The sequence below is a fragment of the Cebidichthys violaceus genome, unplaced genomic scaffold (genome assembly GCF_023349555.1).
Source record: "Cebidichthys violaceus isolate CVI_PGR_0920_01 unplaced genomic scaffold, fCebVio1.0.p SCAF_8, whole genome shotgun sequence".
In the NCBI taxonomy this organism is placed as follows: Eukaryota; Metazoa; Chordata; class Actinopteri; order Perciformes; family Stichaeidae; genus Cebidichthys; species Cebidichthys violaceus.
The window spans coordinates 15,652,803-15,674,223 of NW_027176964.1; the positions used below are offsets into that span (position 1 = coordinate 15,652,803).

A 21,421-nucleotide genomic window follows, 5' to 3' on the forward strand; every position below is an offset into this window, starting at 1 on the left:
ACAAAACAGAACAAAAAAAAAAAGTCAATATTCGAGGACCTCATGCATAATGCAGTGTGAGAAGAAGAAACAACAATTACAAAGGGAAATAGCATCATTTAGAGAGTTCTTCAATAAAGTTCATGGGGGTCTAGTTTTCTCCGTTTTGGGTCCGGCCCACTGCTCTGTCGCCTGTACAGAAGCACATGCATCTCACTCGGATCGGTTTCCCGGGGCGTTTTTTTTTTTTTTTTTTTTTTAAAGTCCGTAAGCCATGTACAGAAAACAAAACAAAAAGTGGACTTTCAGACAGACTTTGAGTGTCCAGGAAAACCGTCCCTGTTGCGTATCATTTGGTAAAGCTGGAACATTTACTGACCTCTTACGTATGTGTGTCTGTGTGCAGCGAGCGAAACCTGCCAGGACTGTTCTTACCACACATAAGGGCGACAATCATCGGAAAGAGGAGGGAAGAAGACACTTGGAAGGTTGACAAACAAAAAAAAAAAAGAAAATTCACTTCGGTTATTTTTCTCTACCTGGACGTAAAGATCTGGGACCATATGGCAAATGTGAGGAGAGCGAGTCTGTCTTCAACGACCCGTCAAATGACTGAGAACAAGAAGACGGGAGCAAAAGTGGACCGATCAAACATCATACGGGATGGCTTAGATTGAAGCTCCAGATAGAAACCTGGTCAGGAGAAGCGAAAAGGCAGGGTCCAAAAAGGCGTTTCTCACAGTTCTTTTTGTTGGGAAGAAGTAGAGGATTCTGTTACAGTGCAGCAGTTTACTTTTTTTTTTTGTCCCCTTCCATGTACTGTCTCTACAAAGTTCACTGGTCTGTGTGAGCATGGGGGGGTGGGGGGGTGAACGTCTCTCTCTTGTCCTATTCTGACATCAACTTTTTCCTTTTCTTTTTTTTTTTCTGCAGTATACAGTACATATTAGGAATCACAACTTGCATAGTGTAACAGCACAGCACACAAAAGGAACCCTGCACATCCTCCCCCCTCCCCTCCCACCCCCTCTCTCCCTTGCCTTTCATCAGCCGAATGACCGATCCAGAACATCTTTAACAGGTTCGACCATCAGAAAGGTTTTCTCCGGATCGTCTGCGAGGGGCGGACGTCAGACACAAAATAATACTGATAGACGAAACGAAAAACAAATACTGCAGAGATCAGTGCTAGGAGTACAGACAAGAGACTTGGAATAGCCGTGACTAATTTCTTCTTCTTTTTTTTTTTTTTTCTTCTTTCTTTTTTGAACAATAAGACTGCTAAATAATGGGGTTACACATCTAGTACTTTGGCTCAGTAGAAAATAGACTCAAAAAGGAATATGTGCACCGAATGCATACAAGTCTATGGATGTACCGCTCTACAAAAGTCAGTTATCTGGGGTTATTTCTAAAAACCGAGGACACGTCATCCGTAGGCTACAAATAAGTTGCTATTTCAGTTAGCGTTAAGCGTTAAATGCTAAGTGTTTGACAACATGTCCCCCATCAGTTCCCGCAATTGTTTTTTTTCCGTGATTGTAAGAGGCGATGGTGATTTCGTGGTCACCCAGCCAGGCCTCTCATTGTCCCCTCTCCTTCCGTCTCAGCTAGCCCAGGCCGTGCGCTCCGATAGCCAGCCAGCCCCCCCCCCCCCCCCGCCTTCATCAGTTTAAAATAGGTAGTGGAAAAGAAGCAGTGAGTTCACCCTTAGAAAAACAGTCTGTGCTCATGGTACACCACTTCATGATGTCGCCTTCTTAAATGATGATGGTTGTAGATGTACTGAAAAGGAATAACGAACACAAATTAAAAAAAAAAAAAAAAAAAAAAAAAAAAAAAAATCTAGTAGTATAGTAGATAGTTTGTTCACACAAAAGAAGGCAAAACGTTGTCGAGGTCCATTACAACTTGCTTAGTTCCTATGAAGAAGACGAAGATGAAATATGACGTCATCTGAAGTTCATAGTGCAGGGAGACAGAGAAAAGTCAGAAACCTGTAGAAACAGGAGCATTTAGGCATTATGTCCCTGAAATAGGGCCTTCTAGGCACCCTTACATTGTGGCGCTCTGGCAGGTAATGTTTCAGAGTCACGCGCTGGCAGAAGTATTACCAGGCCTTACTGTGTTTTGGGGGGAAAAATACCTCGCTCGCTTCTCAATATTCTTTTGGTTCTTAGTGTGCTGTTGTTGCCACGGTCTTTTTTTTTTACTCCTCTCACGTATTAGTCATCATTTCAGTTCATGGCATGCTGGCGGATTGTGTGGAAGATCCAGTCCATCTTGGTAGTCCAGCCGCCGTGGTGAGCGTCGTTCATCTGCTTCATGAAGTAGTCCAGGGCCTCCTGCTCCGTCTTGTCCAGGGCCAGGGTCTTTCTGATGTAAGCGATGTCGTCAAAGGACTGCAGCTCGGGCATCCCTGAGCCCAGCATCATGGAGAAGAGGTTGATGAAGAGGTTGGCGTGCTGCCGGATTGCCAGGTACGCCTTGTAACACATCTCCTGGAACCTGAGGGAGGAGAGAGAAAAAAGGAAAAATACAAAAAAAAAAGGGATACAAGCATGGAAGAAAAGACAAGTGAGTGATATTCTAAAAAAAAAAAAAAAGCCTGAGAAAACAAGCTATTGCTTCCGGTACCTTTCAAACTCCCTCGTTTTGGTGCACTCTTGAGTTCCTTTGCTGATAACGATCAAGAAGTCCTGTGTGAGCACAAAGGGGACGCGTTCTCTCTTGTACCCGAACTTCTTCTTTTTGTGGTCGAGGAAATGGCCAAAGTCTATGTGGAACAGCTGTGAAAAGCAAATATGAATCAGTTCTTTTTTTTTTTTTTTTTTTTTTTTAATAAGACAGAAACGAAAAAGTATGCATGTATCCACACAGAAAAGGAATCATAATGCAATCCTGACCTGTCCATCGTCTTTGACCATGATGTTGCTGTTGTGTCTGTCCCCAATGCCCAGGATAAAGGTGGCTACACAGTAGCCTGCACACGACCGCGTGAACAGATCTATGGCCTGGTCATACCTAAGAAATCAAACAAATGGAAAATACTTCAGTCTCAGAGACAATTTAGTGGCTGTATGCATTTTTTTTTTAACGTGTTTTTAGACAGCAAGTCTTCACATTAGTCTTCATATTATCACTAATGCGCCGCCGACGCCCTCTCCACGATAAGGAACAGCTGTATAAATCACTGGCTTTGCCACTCACATCTCTCCCTTGTTCTTATCCTTGAGCCACTGATGCAGTGTGTGGCTGTTGAACTGCAGTGCCCCCTTCAGGCCTCCTTTACACTGGATCTGCATGATGGTGTGAGAGTTCCTCACCACCTCAATCAAACCCACACAGTCGCCGATTGACAGACAACCGTACGGCAGCATCCTGGGGGAGGAAGGACAAGAAACATAAAAGGGAGGCAGAAATAATTAGGGCAGCAGTGACGGACTTCATATTCAATGACTTGTGGTGGCTTGCGGGGGTTGCCGCTAATCTGCATTCAGGTACGAGCGCAGAACATGAAAGCGCCCAGCGCCTGTTAATATGCACCTGCATCCTTGCTGTCATGGTGAAGTGAGGAGCCTACCTGAGATCAAGGCCTTGGTTCTGCCAGATGTTCTCCATTATCCTAATGATCTGCAGCGTCAGCATGTCCTGCCTCAGATCTGCGGAGGCAGAGAGACACGAGGAGGTGGGTGACAGTAAGGTGAATATTAGCTCCCTTTGGCGCTCTTTGATCAACTCCACGACGCATTATGGAGCAGAGCTGTCGAAGTCGATTTCGCCGCAGACGGTGCAGCAAAATGCTCGAGCCGCTGCGCTTAAGTGTGATTCCAATAACGTGGCTTGTTCCTTCAGAATTCGATGTAAAGAACAGGGATGGGGTTGTGTGCCATGATATGCCCGACAGGCTCAGACTGAATTATGCTGCATGCTCAGCAAGAGCTTTTTCAAGTCTCTGTGTGTGTGTGTGTGTGTGTGTGTGTGTGTGTGTGTGTGTGTGTGTGTGCGCTGATACTCAGCACGGGTGGGCAAATAGAGACACAAGGGAAAAACACAGAGACAACACTCACCATCTCCATTTTTGAAGATGATCTCGTTGTTCTGAAAGAGCAGCTCTGACATCATATCTGGGTTTTCCCAGTTAAGCCACAGCGGTCGCTTGGCTGATGACATCATCCTGCATTCCTCCAGGCTGAAACAGAGACAGGGATACCTTTTGAGCTCCCGAGTCCTGACTCAAAACACAATATATACATTATTTCATCCCAAGCGAGTCGTGCGGACCGGGTTTTGCTGTAAAACGAGGCGACGCTCCAAGGGCGGAGAGTCCGTAATGTCCCTAAATATACTCTATATACACACACAAAACACTGGCAATGTATTACATCATAACATTTTAAGCCTTCCAGGGGAAAAGGCAAAAGCAAACACCCGCAATAGAAAGTAACATTCAAAGCCATTTTTTCAGAGGAGGGAGTCAGACGAGGCAGCGCTGACGTACCGGATGTTTCCCAGCTGGTGTGCCGGATTCAGTGGCGAGGTGAAGTTCTGCAGGGCGTCCATGTAATCAGGCCTTCTCATCTGCTCCACCAGAAACTTCATTTGAACCTTAAAAAAGTTAATCAAACGGTAGTTTTAGACAGCTGGCGAGTCCCTCAGCCTGGTAGATGTTCGGCGAGTGCAGTCTGCTTGCTGCTGATTTTCAACAGCGAAATGATGAACCTTCACAATGAGAGCCGAGTGCAGCTCAATTTGCTAGTTAGCTAGTTAACCAATCCATTTGCTTCGAAACCATCAGCGGCATGATTGACACTTCATTTAGTGGCCACAACCTCCTTCTTGTAGCCAGCACTTATAATATAAAAATATTAAATAAATATTTAATAATAAATATTAAACTGAGCATTATTTGTGAGCGAGCGAACACAGTTTTTTAAACTAGTACAAATCAGACGGTTTACTGTGTCATGTGTCTACAAATATTTGAATAATGTTCATTTTTTAAATAGTGGCCTATTCAAAATAAGTGCCTATATTTATTTATTTTTAAAGTGAAGGCCTTTATTTGAGTGCAATTACAGGAGATGGACATTTTTGCCTGATGTACTGGTTTAAAAGTCATTCCATCGTATTATAATAAGGCACTTTTCACTTCCTTAAAAAGGCTTTTTCTGTGAAACATCCAGATTTGACCTTCAATAACAGCTGCTGAACGTCAATTCATGCCCGTTTGTATTTAGGAATATTCTGTATTAATATATGGCTATCATAGCGGCGAGCAACTGAAAAGGCAAATGTCCAAGCTATCATTCTACTGTATTGCACTGTGGCCTGATTGGTCCAGATGTTGGTAAGATTAAACTCAATGATTCAGTGAATCACAATTAACAGGCGCCGGCTGTCAGATTACCTTCTGTGCCTCGTCTTTTTTCTCCTGTTTGAGGAGGTCAGTGAGATTGATGAGTTTCTCCATGGCCTCCACCTGTCTGCTCAGGTGCTTCAGATACATGCCGCAAGCCCGGCAGTACGACTCCAGCAGCAGCCCGAACCGCTGGCTCACTGTCTTGTTGTGCATCTCTGACCTACACACACACACACACATGTAGGCGAGAGAGAGAGAGAGAGAGAGAGAGAGAGAGAGAGAGAGAGAGAGAGAGAGAGAGAGAGAGAGAGAGAGAGAGAGAAATGAAGAGGCAGCCTGCGTGCTGATCAAGACAACCGAAAGGGAAACGTCGCCGATTTTCAACCCGGCTTTGTATCGTTGCAATGTGGGCGTGGCGTGTTCAAATGTTCGGCTTTCCTTCGAAGCTGCTTTGAAAATTGGCAACGTTTCCCCCCGTAAGCGGCATTCAAACACCAGTTCAACCTTTCGAGTCACGTACAAACGACTCCACGAATTCTTGAAAGAAGACCTTTTTTTTTTTTTTTTTTATAAATTAACTCACTTCAAATGCCAGAAGAAAAAGTGTCCTATCCTCTGATTGGTTAATGCCCTTTTCAGCAGGAAGCGTGCCAGTGGGTTATCAAGGTACTGCTCATACTTTAGAACCTAGAAAATAGAAAATACCATAAAAAAAACCAACATATTATTTACCTAAAAAACACTACTACAGTATATGGAAGTGAAGCATCAACTGAGCCACACACCTGAACCAGCTGAATAAGGTACTGTGAGAGTTTGTCATCAGTTAAGTATTTCTCAAGGCACTTTACGGCAAACTCTCTGATCATGGGATCAGGGAAGTTGCAATCCAGCAACTCCATGGCTTGCTCTGGCTTGATAGCAGGCCAGTCCTTCAGGAGGCAATACATCTGAAATTTAAAAAAAACAAAACAAAACATCACTGACTTTAGATATAAATGTTTTTAGCATTCTTGCACTTTTAAAACAACCCTCACAATACACGAGACAGTGTGTTCTATCTGTGTAAATATCAGCTGAGGTGCATTAGTATAACTAAGTCAGGCACACACCCATTCTCCAGAGTAATGTCCTTCAAAATAAAGGCGTGTCAGCAGTGGAAACCTGAACTTACCTGAGCGATCTCGTCTCTTGAGTTCCATTTCACAGCCAGGAGGATCTTGGGAAGGATCTCTGGCATGTTGACGCAGTCTTGCCTGAAATAAGTTTGGGGGGGGGGGGGGGGGGGGGAGAGAACAAATTAGTACGATGACTTTCACGTCCCCATATAAAATCGGCATACAAGTGCACACCCATTACCTGTGTCTCCATAGAAAGTCTTTTTCCTGCTCAGTGATTTCAGACAGCGGATCTCTGTTACACACCTGCCGTAGCTGCTCATTGTCAGTGTCGGTCAGCGGGTTGTCGCGCGCCAGTCTGTTGCTCTAAGACACCGTATAAACACACGTAAATGAAAAGTGAACAATGCCGGTGTCGCATCGTGTCACATAGAAGCTGAGTTAAAAGGAAGTTGCCGTCTGTGGTGTGCGAGTGAACAACAATGCGGCGGCTGCTCAGAATGATGATCGGATCTCAGTTGAACAAAACACATAGAAAATGAATTCTCGTTATCTTACCAAACCGGTGTGGCAGTAATTAAAGCCAAGCTCTCTGGATATATTCCAGTTCGCGTGGTCCTCGATGATGGTCATTTCAGGGTACTTGACGGGGCAACTGAAATAGTCAAACTCCAGCTCCAGGCAAGGGGTTTCCTGCAGGTTTAGAAAGTGGTTGGGAAAAAAAGGGAAAGGTGTTTACTGCAATCAAAGAAAGGTGTTTCGTGTCAATGAGTATTTAATTAGGTGGGATGAGAGGCTTGGTCCATTCAAACGAAGCGGCTTAAATCCGGCTCTGAAAATCTACAGGTCGTCACCGGCTCCATTCAAACTGGGTCACGAGGCTTAGGGGTCAGCAGCAGACATGAGTATAATGCATAGTTTTAAAAGCTTTGAAAAGATTACGGTTTTATTACGCCATGTTATTCTAGCGTCTTTAGAGTTTCAATACGCTGGTCCGCGTAACTGAAAGTAATCTTCTTTGACAACCTGTGTACCTTAAATGACATTATAAATTCTAATATTTTGGGCACATACAGTTTTGCATGTTTTTTTTTTTTTGTTTTTGCATAGTTAACTGACACAAACGGTGTCAGTTAACAATGTGCGTTTAGGTTTGAGATCCGTCCATCGAAGCGCCCCTGTAAAGAAAGGACGAGACGCTCACCTTGTTGGGGTTGGAGCCCGTGACGCCGATGGGGTTGAGCAGGTCTTCCAGGCCGTGCGGCACGGGCCATAGGTTGAGCGCCATCTTCGCCGCTACTAGCGTGTGGGTGTAGTCAAACAGGTTAATGTTGCCCCAGGCGAGAGGACAGTGCTCCTGCAGGAAAATACCAGAAAGATGATGCATATGAAAATGATTAGCGAGGCGACCGCTCGAGGCTATGGAACGGACTTGAGCTTGTTTATTTCCCATGCGTACGTTAGCCGACTGTGATGACTGCTTTAATTTGAATAAGAATCAAACAGGAATAGATGTGAAAATGTACTAAGCTCTGAGGTTTTCGTGATCTTATTTGGTTGGCAATTTATTTTTTATTTTTTTTTAAATAGCCATTCAATTCATTAACGTGCCGTTACGACCTTTCTATAAAGTCGTTTTCATAGTTAGAGGCAGAGACAACCATTACAGCGCTGACCTCAAATGACCTAACGCTGCATGAGGGGAGGTTCACAGGGAAACAATGCATGCATGTAATCCAGAGTTATTGTTCAGCCTCACTGTTTACTGTTAACTCTCCCGCTGCCGTGTTAAAGCTGTATTAAGTTACTGCTCCTACAAGCCAAACAGGTCCTACTCCCGCTGCTTCACATGAAAAGTGTTCAACCGGTGAAACTCACTGCAGTGAGCTTTTATTGTGAAGCGCTCGGATACAGGAAACGCAACGCATTTGCCCCTAAGGTTATCGTTCTTGAAAACTGCGTCTACGGAACACGCTAGTTTTTTTTTTGCACTTTTTTTTTTTTTTTTGGACATATTTCTTGCGAAGTAGCCGCTCGAGTAGTGTTTCAGTTTAACAGTAGCTAACCTCTTTAGCTCCCTTCCTTCCTTTCACAGAGCAGATGGAGAGGCAGAGTCGGGCAGCGCGGGGGATGTCTGGAATGTACATGTCGTAGTTCAGCCACTCGTTCCACCTGGAATAAACGGGGGACGCTACCGTTAACATAATCATTCTCACTACGGTCACGCAGCTCGGTGATGATCTCAGGGAGAACGCCGGCGTTCCCTGCGTACTACCTGGGGTTTGAGCAGGGCACGCGCTGGGTGTTGACGTTGTCACACAGCTGCTCTCCACCGTGGTATATCCCCGTCCTGACGTAGATCTAGAGCAGCCACAACAACAACAACAACAACAACTGGTAAAGATATCGTTCGCCGCATGAAGCGAGGAACACAGCGCTCCATCTTCTGAGAACCTCCGAAGGTTAGCGGAGACGTGAGATTACAGTCAGAACGTATTCGTGTCAAACCAGAACAAAAGCGGAGAAGCTATAAAAAAAACAACAACAAGGTGAAGCAGTCGCAGCGCCACACCGGTGTACCTTGTCGATGTCCCGGATGTTGACGTTGACGTAAGTGGCGCACAGTATCCTGATCCTCAGCGTCCCGTTGATCGCCCACAGAGACTTGGTGGCCGTTTCCCCGTTCATGTAGGGCGTCGCTGTGGATATTCGCCTCGCATACGACGGCATAGTGAAGTTGTCGATGGGCAGCTGGGAATACAGGCTGTCTTTTGCCATTAGCATCAAGTTGGGCATCCGTCCCAACATGATACAGCTGCGCACATACTGTCAAGGACACAGAGAGTGACATTTTGAAGCAGCCATGATTGTGACATTTTGAAGCGATTCATGCCGTTTGACATTTTGAAGCCCTTTCATACAATTTCGAGATTCATCAACATGTAAATTATTGGATGTTACAAGTACAACTCAGCAGCAACGGAGACATTAAGTACTTATTACTTATTACTTATATATATATATATATATATATATATATATATATATATATCAAGATACAGTCTCTATTCTTGAATCAGCACATTTTACAGGCATCACATTTTCTCATAAATTTATATAAATGTCATAAATGTCAAGAACATTTGTGTTGGATGATAATTTGATGTGAAATGGATCTCTCTCTCTCTCTCTCTCTCTCTCTCTCTCTTTCTCTCTCTTTCTCCCCCCCCCCTAAGTACAATAGCATCAGACGCAGCACATGCGAGATTAAATTAGATTACCTTGTACTGACTCAGAGGATATTTCTCCAGTAAGTACTCGTCACAGCCACAGACTTTGAGGATGTACTTTCCCTGATACTCCTGCACACACATCTTTAGCTGCTCCTGGGAGAGCAGCATGCTACGCGTCTTCTTACGGATGGCTTCGGCAATCACCTGCTCCGGCACATAGTCGTGGTTGATCTTAAGGGTGTACTTCTGTTTGTCGTTGCTGGGTGACACAATAACCCATATGACCACAATGATTTGACCTGAGGAAAAGAGCACAGAAGTTTAATTGATATCATTGTTTTTATATATATGCAGAGAAGGAGCAAACAACACAACTGTAAAAATGTTTTGCACAATACATTTTGAGCCCAAAAGAAAAATGTCCCACCTTTATCTAGCTTGTTATAGATGTGTCTGGGAAGTTCTGCAGAAGATTCTACATTGGGAGGGTAGACGTACAACGCTCTGCTGTGGGGTCCGTTACTGTCTCTGAGGTCCACGGCCTCTTTGCAAACGTTTAAAATGTTCCTTCTGAAGTCCTGCACTTCCGAGTCTTTCACCAAATCAAACTCACATATAGGCATTCCAATGGCGAAACCTGAAAGGAAGAACAAGCGCTCGATAAACACTCGACTTTTTTTTCCATGACAGTACAACAGTATTATGTTAATTCCCCTTCAGCCAACGCCATTAATGTACGGTACAGTGTTATTTAACTGCACAATAATTCATGAACCGTACCGATCTCTCTGTTGAGGATTTTCTCTTCTCTGTTGCCCACTGGCTCGATGACTTTGAGGAAGGCCTGGAAGAGCCGAAGATCACACAACCTCCTGGTCTCGTCGTAAAACTCCTCCCGCTCGGCCTCCTGGGTGACACTGACAAAGATGTAGGAGCTCTCCTCCTGCAGCAGATGGTAAAGAGGGTACTTCCTGGCCTCTTTGAAAAGCTCATGCTTGACCGTAATCAGCGTGGCCTCCCGGAGGCACTCCAACGTGAGAATCATGCCATTTGGCAGAAGGCAGTCCACTAGGATGCTGGGGGGCATCAAGTGCATCCCCCATAGTTCTCCCGAGGAAGGCCTTGGAGGCATGGTGGTGCCAACAAATCTGCTATTTTCAGAGTCCACTAATTATCACATGTGCAATGTCAACCAACTGTGAGAAAGAAGGAAACGGAAATTATAATAAGAATCACTGACCTGTGCACAGTAATGCAGAGCGCTTGTGGTAAACATTTGACTTAAGCAATGCTACAGCTGCATAGTGACAGCATATAAATATGCTAAATATACACTCGTGGGGGGGGGGTACCCCAATTTATCATGGGTTGCCAAAAAAAAAATATATATATATATATAAAATGCAGTAACAGCATAACAGTGAATGCCTGTAGCACCACCGTGTAGTTCTTCGTTGAGTGTTTTTGAGCCGACTGTATTGCACAGAGCCGTTAACTTTCCTTCATGTTTGACAGCGGACTGGTAGCAACACATTTATAGCCACTTAGCTTCACTAACTGTAACGATGTCACTAGCTGTAATTTAAGATGTCACTGCACACTTTCGTATATCATTACTGCGTTAGCAAGTAACGTTAGCTTAACCCAAACGACAGCATAACTTGTCATCACATCAAACGGAAAAAAACAAATCTATGAAAATAACTTTCGCTTAAGTGAGCGGGGTGTTAAAATAAACTCGTGCTAACTGATACAATGTCCAGTGATGTCGAATGGAAGCACTTTAAAAAAAACAAAAAAAACATGTAAACAAAACATGTTTGCTAACAAGCATTAGCATTACACACACATTAGTTAGTTATAGCTTGTAGCCGGGGCTTGACAGTCGCCTCGACTAGTTCGTGTTGTGCTGCTCTGTGGCTGAACATTAGATGTTGTTTCTTAGCTCGCTAGGAAACCATGCTAGCCAAGTTCTCCAAGCAGATCAATGTCATCTAACGCTACAATATGAACACCTCGACTGATACATAAGCTAATGTTAAGTCAGGCGTACAAGTTTGTCGCGTGGGTAACTGGGTAACGTTAGCTGCTTTTGGAGAACAGTAAAAGCGAACACACAACAAAACACGTCAGAAACAAAACACAAAGCTAACTACCTGTGTCAGATAGGCTAACGCCAACCGGTTAGCTCGCGAAGCTAGTCTGCCAGTACACCCATTAGCAGCTGCTAGCTGAGTAAATCCCATCCGTGCCCGCTCGGGAAGTCTCAAGCAGCGGTGCTAGCTCTAACGTTAGTCCATCCAAACAATGACACTGAGGGGTCGGGACAGACCCGGTGTAAGTGGAGAAAAGACGCCCCTAGCTCCCACTGATCGTGTCAATATGCTGTAGTGGAATAAGTCTATAATGCTTCATGGTGTTCTTCATCGTGCGGTCCCGAAGATAAACTGAACAGTTTGGTAGCACTCGAGCTCCACATAGCTAACGATAGCCTGTTCGAAGGCTGCTAGCAGGCTCATCATCACGGACCGCTCCTCCCACACAGAGTGAGTGAGCTGCTGGAGAAAGCGGTTTGTCATGAGAGGAGACTGGCAGCGGAGAGACCGCTTGTTCACTGTTTACCTCGAATAGGACATGAAATGCCTCTTGAGAAATGCAACTAAATAGTACATGAAAAAAGTTTGTTGCCAGTGACAGTCACGTGCTGAGCCGAAAACAATGCTGTCAGAACCAGCGTGTGTGTGTGTGTGTAGGGAGCCCCCCCCCCCCAAAAAAAAGGTCGGATGAGGAAAAGTATCACTGGTAGTTGTATGATTCATACATTTTATTGCATACTTTGTTTTATTGCTTAATTAAACGTAGGACATGATGTCTTCTCTGCTTGTTTGTTGAGTTCAGTTGGTCGTTAGAAGCATAATAAACATAATGGCCATCGATCTGAACTTGGATTATTTTCACATCCATGCTTTTCCAAACAGTCATATATTTTACGATAGGGATATTCTCCAAAAAATCATGGCATCCACCATCCAATCAGCAGCAGGCCCTAAGTGTGTTTCGATGGAGATAAAAACCTTTTGGAACCTTTTTCTATCTTCAAAACAAGCAAACTGATGTAAGAAGATGGTGCAGCCTTGGCAGAAATATGTGTTCTCTGTCTGGTTTCTAGTGCAAACACATCCTGGGGAGATGATCTTTTATTCCTGCTGTAGGGCCACAGTGTGTGACCACGCTGCTTCTATTATTTTATTGTTTTGCTGTTTATTTATGAGATAACCTGTAGGTGGATGCAGTCGTTGTTGTGTTGAAGAGTGAACTGGAATCTGAGATCAGAATTTCTATTTTTTGGTAAACTTAGGCAAGTTTTCATTGTGTAATAATGTCTCAATCACTGTGTGTTTATGTGTTTAGTGTTGTATGGTGAGCTAAATACCCAGAACAGTTTTTAAAAAGTCATGGCAGACAAAAAAAAAAAAAATCATGTCAGGTTATGAACACCTTGTGTTCATTAATGAGACATTTCATAATGAGAGACCAAAACATATAATTTGGTTGCTGAGATAACAAATAAGAACGTATTATTGTCCTGCGATCGCATGCGATCATCAAAATATAGAAACGTTGTTCCTCAACATGAACAATGCATCCAGAAAACATTTTAGACAGACTGCAGTGTTTTCTCCTGTCAATTAAAGTACAGGTTGGTATTGTCACCATGCAAGCACATGCTCATAATATACCATGTTTGAGATTCAAAATGTAACAAACTCTTGTAAACATGTACCCATAAAACATGTTACAATACTTTAACATCACGCGTATCCAGTCATAGTTTTCCCTGTATAACAGCCAGATACATGTTGAAACACTTTCCCCCTTGGAACATTCAGTTCACTTTCACAAACAGTCACATCCTCGATCTGGAGAGAGAGAGTCAGCCGTTCCTGATGTCTCCGTCAAAGAGGAAATGTTGTTTGGTAGAAATTCCATGTCATACAGCATGTCCATCACCAAACCAGCATGAGAGCTTCGACTGCCGCTGTCACGTATTTCACCTCTTGATCTTCCCGATCTCTTCGCACAGTCTGGAGAGGTACTGCGTGAGCTTCACCATCACGATAATGAGGGCCCCTCCTGTGAGCATGCAGGAGGGCCAGAGCAGCGAGTGGAAGACGACGCCGTGGTCGTACAGCCTCGTCAGGAGGACGGCCTCCTGCTGCTCACCGGGGTCGTAGTAACAGGGCACCTGCTGGTTCACCTTCAGACGCTCGGAGATGTTCACGATCATGGCGTGCATGGCCGCGCTGTCCTTCTGGCACCTGGGCACGTAGACGCACTGCAAGGACAGGATTGTCATAGGTTTTGTTTTTTGGGGGATGGCTGCTGACGCTTCTTGTAATTCACAACATTGAATGCATCGCCCTTCATGTATCATCTTTCAGCTTGACCAGGAGAAATCCTGTCGACTAACATGTTTCTGAACCGGCAGCAGAGTAAGTCTACGATCAGGTCTGACAGCCGCTTTCAACATAAAGGAAAAAACGGTAATTTTTCGGTATTTTCCCTTCTGGCGCTGTACTCACTTCAGAGCTGGTGTCCTGGGTCTCCTCGTTGTGAGATAGACGGCTGACACGGCCCGTGTTGTTGACGCTCACGTAGACCTGCAGACAGGGGTATCTGGAGACTCTCCAGCAGTCTGACCCACAGTTGTAGGAACAGTTCATGTCTGCTGTGACCGTGGAGTTGAGTACAACACACACCCCCTCCTCTGTCCACACGCTGTGTTGACATTTAAATGAAGATCCAATTTAATGCAAAGAAAAAAAGAAGCAGAAAACATTTCGGGGATCTGATGGTATGAAATCGGCTTGAGGTATAATTTGTTCCTGAAAATCGAGTATTCATTTTTGCAATTTTCAGGTTGAGAGAGCACTGAAAGCAGTTTGTCAACAAGCACATCTGATGAATTAAACATGTTTCCACCCGAAATATCGGTTAACTCCTTTTATAGGGGGTAAACAATATTATTCAAAACACCAGGCCTGTACCTGTCTGCATAGGAGCGTAATATCGTGATGCCCAGGACAAAGTACATCATGACTGAAGAGAGGATCATCCCGAGGCCCAGGAACATGGCGCGATCTTCACCCGGCTTTAGAGCCGTCACTGTCTTCTTCTTGTCCAACAAATCTACGTTACGAAATTTCTGATAGATTGACCTAACGATGAGGGAAATGAGAAGACCTTATTTTTGAGCTACAATACAAATATTGCAAAGAGTGTCTCCCCGTGGCCACGAATGCACCTCTTTTTCTCCTTTGCAATTTAAGTCAGTTCTGAAGCCTGAATTGGTGTGAACCTGTTACCTCCTTTCATTTCCTCCGCCTGCTCCTGCTGTATTTTTGGCCCCCGCCACGAAAAACATCTTTCCCGACGATCCACGTCCTCCTTTGCTCGCCGAGGTGGAACGGAAGGATTGCTGAAATGACCTGTGAGTTGCAGACAGTTTTGTTGCCATGTTTTAAACCTTCACCACCAGGATCATCAACACAACAGAAATCTCAAGTCTCCGGTTACAAAGCAAATACGCCAGACGACAAAATCGTACCGTACCTTTGGTGCATTGTTGCTGTCAAACTCGCTTCTTTTTTTTTTTTTTTAAATATGTCCAGTTTTGTACAAAAGGCACTATGAAGCATATGCTTCTCCTGATAGCCCTGCAGAGAGCAGTTTCTGCTTATCTGAGTATTATGGGGACAGGAAGCACCTCTGATATAATGGTCTCCACCAGGTAAACATCTCATTTTGAACACAAAAGAAACGCTACAAAAGGGTAAACAAGATGACAGATAGCCACAGATGAAAGGTGTTAATGCTGATGAGGCGCTCATGAAAAACCTACCCTGAACACTTCTGCTGTCAACACAAAGTCATTGGATCCTCTCTTGGCACAACAACAACACCTCTTTGCTCTCTGCCGTTTGCAGGAAATACAGAATTCAGTGTTTCACATGCAGCTTTGGACACATAAGTAGCATTAGTCTTGAGTCAGATGCAAATGAATGGGCAAGCGAGACATTATACGTTATTTTGTTGTGGGGCGGCAAATTGTTAGCGGGAAGGAACGGGTCGATGCAAACCCACTCTTGAGAATTCCAGGCATTTGCTCAAAAACACAATTCGGGACAAATGTATTTACCTGGCAATGCTATTAGTTATATATAGTCATTTGCTCATGTATTAAAAGTGTGCTTTTTGGTATTAGAAATACCAAAAAACAAGCAGGAATCAACAATGAAATTGTATTGTTTATTGACTCCCCTTCAGATGCAGCATAATCAACACAGAAGGGATCAGATTTGATCATGTTGGACATTCTGGAGCCACCATCCAGTCCTCTAACATGTGAGTACAATAAGCAGGTTTTTTTTTTTTTTTTTTTCATTTTGTGGGAGATAACAACCTTGTCAGAGTTTAAGCAGCAGAATAGTTAGAAAACAATCCGACAAATTCCTCTTAGATGAGTAATTTCCTCATTGTATTACATTTCCAGCTGCTTCGGGGAGAGAGACAACCCCAGTGTGACAAAGGGAATCTGAAGGAAACCACAAACGTTCCTAGAAACATTTCACATGATTTTGCATGCATACCCCCGCAACAAGGGGAGGTCACGCCGAACATGAGTTTTACGGTCTGTCTTACGACTTTTCAGTGTTTCTCCCCTCAGTAGAAGCACGCCGACCGTTGCCACTCGAGCGCCTCAAGTTCCACACATATCTGTATTGGTTACAGCGAAACATGGACACACACACACACACACACACACACACACACACACACACACTTTGGGATAGATCGCCTCACTCCGTGTTTTTTTTTTAAAGCAGTGGATTTGTAGCTGTGTCAGCAGGCCTTACAGTGGAACGAACAGTGTCCTCACTGATATATGGGACAGGTAGGTTCATGACTTAGAGGCTGACCTTGCAGGGCCTTCCCAGTCAGATTGAAATGAGGGGAAAAAATATTAAAAACTTCTTACTTTCTGCAGTTTTGTCATTCAATCATTTTTTTTTTTTCAGTCACTTAGAAATACTTCACGTTTTTGAGACCCCTGGAAATCTGAAATCATTGAAGTGAAATGGCTAAAACTTTAAATAATATCGGTGTCAGAAGTGGTTCTAAATGATAGCCACCAACTTGAAGAAGAATATTCTTTTGTATGCATTTGCATTCTTCTTCTTAAAAATCATGGCTTATTTAAAAAGCTACTGAGTCTGCAGTGTCACCACATGAAGCACTGGAGGGAGACACTCTTTTGTGTCCGAGGAAATGCACTAGTGTGAAACTGCTTACCCCAGCAGGAACTTATTGTTCACATTTTCCTATTATCAGTTTAATGAACTACATATCCTGAGCCAGAGGCAGATGGGATCAGTCAACCCCACTGTATAATCTTTATGGGTGTGTCCTTGGTTCGTGTTTCTTTTCCGGCGGCCTCTCTCCCATGTTGGGAGAGAGGAACGTGACCGAACGAGCGACGAACCAAAATGGCACGCGGTAGACCGCATAACAACGGAGCAGGTGTTATCTTATAGACGGATGGATCGCTGAATGGGTCAGAGGGCCCTTCGTCTACAGAGGGCCTCCGGGATCTCCAGCGTAAACCAACTACTGAAGTTCAGCTGTGGCTTTTCAACCAACAGCAGCGCCTGAGAATTCTGCTTCACCCGCAGAAAGTCACTAAAAGAGACACAAAATAACGACAAAGAGACATAAAACAACAATAAATACATAAACCAACAAATTACATTTTGTGTCTCTTTCAGTCAGGGTGTCTTGCCTGTATGTAGGACGGGTGAGGGGGGCTTTAACATGTCTCCACCCAGGGGCCCATTGTCTCATAATCTTTCAATTTAATTGAGCTCATATTGCATGTAGATTATAAATGTGAAATGAAGGTGTGTTCATCATATAGAGACTAAACCTGCGCGATGAAGTCTGCTAACCCTGCACGTTTCCCTTCAGTGCAGAAGGCGTTTACTTTCACTGTGCGTGCTTCACGGCGTTTGTGGAATTCAGGGCCTGACCTGCTATAAACGCGCTCTTTGACGAAGAATGTCTCAAGATGTATTTTTTGCCTCGTCCTTCCAGTGATTATTGCTTTCATGTCAGGTGTCCCCGTGTGGTGCCTTTTAAAAAGTCACACGCAAAGCGGAGCAATAAACACTGAGGTTTCAAAACAGCGGGAACAGCGCAACGCATTATAAATTGCACGTCTCAAGCATATTGTACATGCAGTTCATATCACTGTATACAACGTCAATACCCAGTCATCAATTCATAATTGAATTGTGAGTATTTTGCAGTTGTTTACTGTCTTGTTGTTCCACAAACAAAAGTGGAAAAAACAGCATTCTCCTCTCATTATTATCCAGGTGAGATTCATCGAGGAACTTGGTAAAAAAAAAAGAGAGGCTGTATGCAGTGAAATCTTTTCACCGCAGCTCAATCTGAGCCCTCGTGAATCCATTTCATATGCATGAGACTTAAACCCATTTGCATTCCCTGCTGCAGGTTAACCTCTGTTGTGAGCTGGATCCATTTTCAGCACACGGTCTCAATTGGTATTTGCGGCGCCTGTCGTTATCTCTTGTCTTTGCACATTCACAAGTACAGTGAGTCCCAGCTTTCGAAGTGTGATTTGTGTAAGCTGACATGAAGTAGTGGCGATAATACTCACAATCAGGGAGATCCTACCTCTTGTCTCGGTGTTGTTATGATAATCCAGACTTTGGGCTACAACTGTCAGCGGTGGCTCTCCGGCATGGTCTCTCCCAGGGCAGCTGGCTGCCTCGTATTTAAAGTCTTTGTGAACGGAATGCCTGCCATACCTGTGTTAGTAATACGAGTTCCCTGTACAATGTCGTCATGCTTAAAATGAGTTGGTCCAGCACAATGAACGTCCACCGTACCTCTGAACAACCGGCTCTGATTGGCCGGACTGTGTGCCCGTCGCTATGTTTGTTGCAGGCACTGCTGCACATCCACGGAGGAATTCGGGAGCAGCAATTTCAGACACCTCTGCCTTTCCATATTGCAAATGTAGAGTATGCACAGAGAAACTTGGAGGCCTCAGCCTCGGTCTCTGACAAGGAAACATAGCTGTGTCTTGCCACAAGGGGTCTCTGTAACCTCGGAAACTGGACAAAGATAGGGAGGGGGGGGGGGGGTCCTCTTTGATTCATTACCGGCAACAGATTACATGGAATGCTGGGGACTTTTTTTGGGGAGTGATGCTTTTATTTTGGTAATATGACAAGTGTAAAAGTGTGTAAATATGTTAGTAGGTGTTGAGAAATACCTTGCTAAAGAGCAATTAGGCAGTTTGTTGGTAAATGTATAATTATACCTTTCTTTCTTAGTAGATGTACTGCAAATAACAACTTACATGTATTTTTTTTTCTTCTATAAGATGCATTAAAGATTGAGAACATGATATCCATTTATTTTGCAGATATTGTTGTGGTAAAAGCACCACCATTGTGTTGTGGCTGAAATGAAGAGTTGCAAACCAGTGGGACTGTTTGATGCACACAATGGCAATACACAACAAATCCAACGTATTAGTTCCTGCAGCTCACTCTTATAGTCTAAAGTCAGCCCCTTGTGTCACTTTCCACCAATCAAACAGGTCGATTGAACCACAAACGCAGCACATCTGGTCCCGTCATTATGTCATGCTCTCATGTCCTCGTCTGGGTCAAGATGGCTCTCTGGCAGGACAAAGGATACATGTACGGGAAATGTTTGGAATCAATTGGAATGATATATTTGTCACTTTCTAGGAATGTTCTTACGAAACCAAGGGTACTAAGTTTCAACATAACAAGTTATATGAGGATTTTCTTCAACACTATAAGCTATTGTTTTCTCTCACACCATCATCATTGTTTTTTAATAGTTGCCACAAAAATGCAGTACATTTTTCAGGTGTATTAATCAGACCCATTTCCCTGTGATTTAGTGAAAATGACCAGTGATAGTAGTTTCTAGGCGCCTCATCTATGGACAAAATGTAGAATATAACATGTGGACACCTTTATGTCTTTTAGTTCAGATTTTTCTACATTAGAGATTTTGCTTTGCATGCTAGACCTTTGTGAAATGCATTTATTTTAAAATCACGTAGATGCTATTGTTTTCTAATGAGACGTCTTCTGCAGTGATTTCCAGCTGGAGGATTTTCTCTCTCTTGCAGACCACAGTGGATGAGCCATCTTGGCTGCAGTCTTTACTCACCCCCCCTTTGGAAAGCCTGTCCCACATAGCAGCAGCATCAGATCAGATCCTGCTAGCACTGTGTTTACTGCCTCCGAGCCACATCCAGCCAGCTAGTACAGTACAAAACAATCTCCCTGAAGAACTCCAGGGCTCTTCCCTCCCTCTTTGCTCAGATGCTTTTTCCCTTTAATTATGTCTTAAATTTAACCTTAAAAAAAGAAAATAGCAGTCCTTCATACAGTAAGACAGCCGAACATGTGCACGAATATAGCAGGACGAGAGAGAAGACTGAAGGGCAGATGGAAAGGTATTCATATTTACTTGAGGTTCGGCCTAAACATAGCTACAAAGAGGCGCAGACTGTCTTTGAGTCCCACATTTGGAGGTGAAACAACGCAGTCACAGGGGGGATGAAAGGCGATTCTGCCTCTTTGTTTCTCGGGCTCTAAAAATAGCACTTGCTGAGCAGGCAGTGAAGCTGAGCTGCAGTCCCCTCTCTTGCTCCCATTTCCTCTTTTCCTGTCCGTCACTCTGTGCAATACATCATGTTAATGACGAGGTGGGCTCCGCTATTAGGTCAAGCCGGTCTTGTCCTATATTTAAATTGCTGTTATTTAACATATGACATGTAGCTTGGACCCAAGGCAGTGTTACTAGTATGTTATGGTCTGTCTGTTTGGTGGTGATTGAGCGGAGTGTCACCTGTTCAAAGAAATAACACAGTTTAAGGTTGGTACTCTGGATGCTTTTATTCTAACAAATTCTAAAGATGGGCAAAAAAACGAAAACACAAATCATCAGCTTGTCAGTTTTCCTATTCTGCACATGTTTTACTTGCAACAGGGTATCACACGTAGGTATTACCTGTTTTCTGGAGCTGGTGAAATCCAGTTATTATTCATAGCTTGATATCTTTTTCTTTTCTTCAATAGATACAAATCTAACACTACTTATCCGTATCTTAGACGAAGCCATTAATCTCCTGCTCATTTTCTGTCTTCTTTACACACAAAAAGAAAAAGGCAACCCCGCTGTTGCTAAGGCAGTTGACAAAGCTTGCTGCCACTTTTGTAGCAGTATCCAAGCAATTACACAATGCCAACAGGTCCGGCACATATTTATCAGTGTTGCCGCTGTTCTCGCATCCCTAGCAACCTCATGGTATTGTCCTGCAGATGAGTTCCTCGCCCCCACACAGACACCATACTGCTGTATTCCTTCTAGTCTCACATTTATGGAGGGAAACAGTGCCAATGTGTTTTTTTTTTTTATTGAGCACTAATGTATTATTTCGACCACAACAGAACTTGTGTCAAATCTCAATAATGTATGTTGATGTATATTTGTTTTTTACTGTACATTGATGCACAGTATGTGCATGCACTTTATGTAATAGAAGAGTAGGATGTACAGTCAAAGAGAAGAGGTCAGTCAATTCACAATATTGG

At 43.7% G+C, this 21,421-nt stretch overlaps 2 protein-coding genes across 2 annotated transcripts; both read right to left on the reverse strand.

Annotated features, from left to right (window-relative positions):
- Nucleotides 1–1,703: 1,703 nt before the first annotated feature.
- LOC137892494 (phosphatidylinositol 4,5-bisphosphate 3-kinase catalytic subunit alpha isoform) lies at nucleotides 1,704–12,224 on the reverse strand. The gene is made up of 21 exons (XM_068737672.1): nucleotides 11,849–12,224; nucleotides 10,473–10,888; nucleotides 10,120–10,329; nucleotides 9,741–9,991; nucleotides 9,040–9,285; nucleotides 8,735–8,820; nucleotides 8,526–8,631; nucleotides 7,664–7,816; nucleotides 7,018–7,152; nucleotides 6,701–6,825; nucleotides 6,516–6,597; nucleotides 6,127–6,291; nucleotides 5,925–6,028; nucleotides 5,390–5,561; nucleotides 4,481–4,587; nucleotides 4,050–4,171; nucleotides 3,563–3,641; nucleotides 3,190–3,360; nucleotides 2,886–3,003; nucleotides 2,617–2,768; nucleotides 1,704–2,487 (listed from the first exon to the last, which is right to left on the reverse strand). The coding sequence occupies exons 2-21, from the start codon at nucleotides 10,822–10,824 to the stop codon at nucleotides 2,217–2,219; spliced, it is 3,207 nt and encodes a 1,068-aa protein (XP_068593773.1). The 5' UTR covers nucleotides 10,825–10,888; nucleotides 11,849–12,224; the 3' UTR covers nucleotides 1,704–2,216.
- A 998-nt stretch (nucleotides 12,225–13,222) lies between these two features.
- Nucleotides 13,223–15,197, reverse strand: kcnmb2a (potassium large conductance calcium-activated channel, subfamily M, beta member 2a). The gene is made up of 4 exons (XM_068701545.1): nucleotides 15,059–15,197; nucleotides 14,741–14,911; nucleotides 14,276–14,471; nucleotides 13,223–14,028 (listed from the first exon to the last, which is right to left on the reverse strand). Exons 1-4 carry the CDS (start codon nucleotides 15,115–15,117, stop codon nucleotides 13,744–13,746), a joined length of 711 nt encoding a protein of 236 aa, XP_068557646.1. The 5' UTR covers nucleotides 15,118–15,197; the 3' UTR covers nucleotides 13,223–13,743.
- Nucleotides 15,198–21,421: the final 6,224 nt, after the last annotated feature.